This window comes from Phaethon lepturus, unplaced genomic scaffold, assembly GCF_000687285.1.
Source record: "Phaethon lepturus isolate BGI_N335 unplaced genomic scaffold, ASM68728v1 scaffold44563, whole genome shotgun sequence".
In the NCBI taxonomy this organism is placed as follows: domain Eukaryota; kingdom Metazoa; phylum Chordata; class Aves; order Phaethontiformes; family Phaethontidae; genus Phaethon; species Phaethon lepturus.
Window position 1 is genome coordinate 1 of NW_010529145.1, and position 214 is coordinate 214.

The following is a 214-nucleotide window of genomic DNA, read 5'->3' on the forward strand; positions in this document are numbered from 1 at the left end:
CGAGCCCGGCTGCCGCCCGTGGGGGGCTGCGGCCCTCCCTGGCTATGAGGTCTGGCACTGGACGTGTTGGCGCATGCCATCCTCAAAGTCGTCTTCGTGGTAGGCTTCGCCGGTGTAGGGCCGTCGGCCAGGCCCGCCGTGGGACGTGTAGTCGCTGAGCTCCACCTCCTCCGTATCCTCGGTGGCCATCACCTCCTCCCGGGGGGGGGAGAAG

At 69.6% G+C, this 214-nt stretch overlaps 1 protein-coding gene across 1 annotated transcript in view; it reads right to left on the minus strand.

Moving 5' to 3' along the window:
• Positions 1-42: 42 nt before the first annotated feature.
• Positions 43-214, minus strand: part of LOC104618295 (dnaJ homolog subfamily A member 1-like) — a gene marked incomplete at its 5' end in the record, with an annotated part of 1,395 nt that continues 1,223 nt past the window's right edge. The window contains 1 exon segment of the mRNA XM_010283847.1: positions 43-214. This exon segment is cut by the window's right edge and continues 15 nt beyond it. Within this exon segment, the coding sequence (XP_010282149.1) occupies positions 43-214 (172 nt within the window).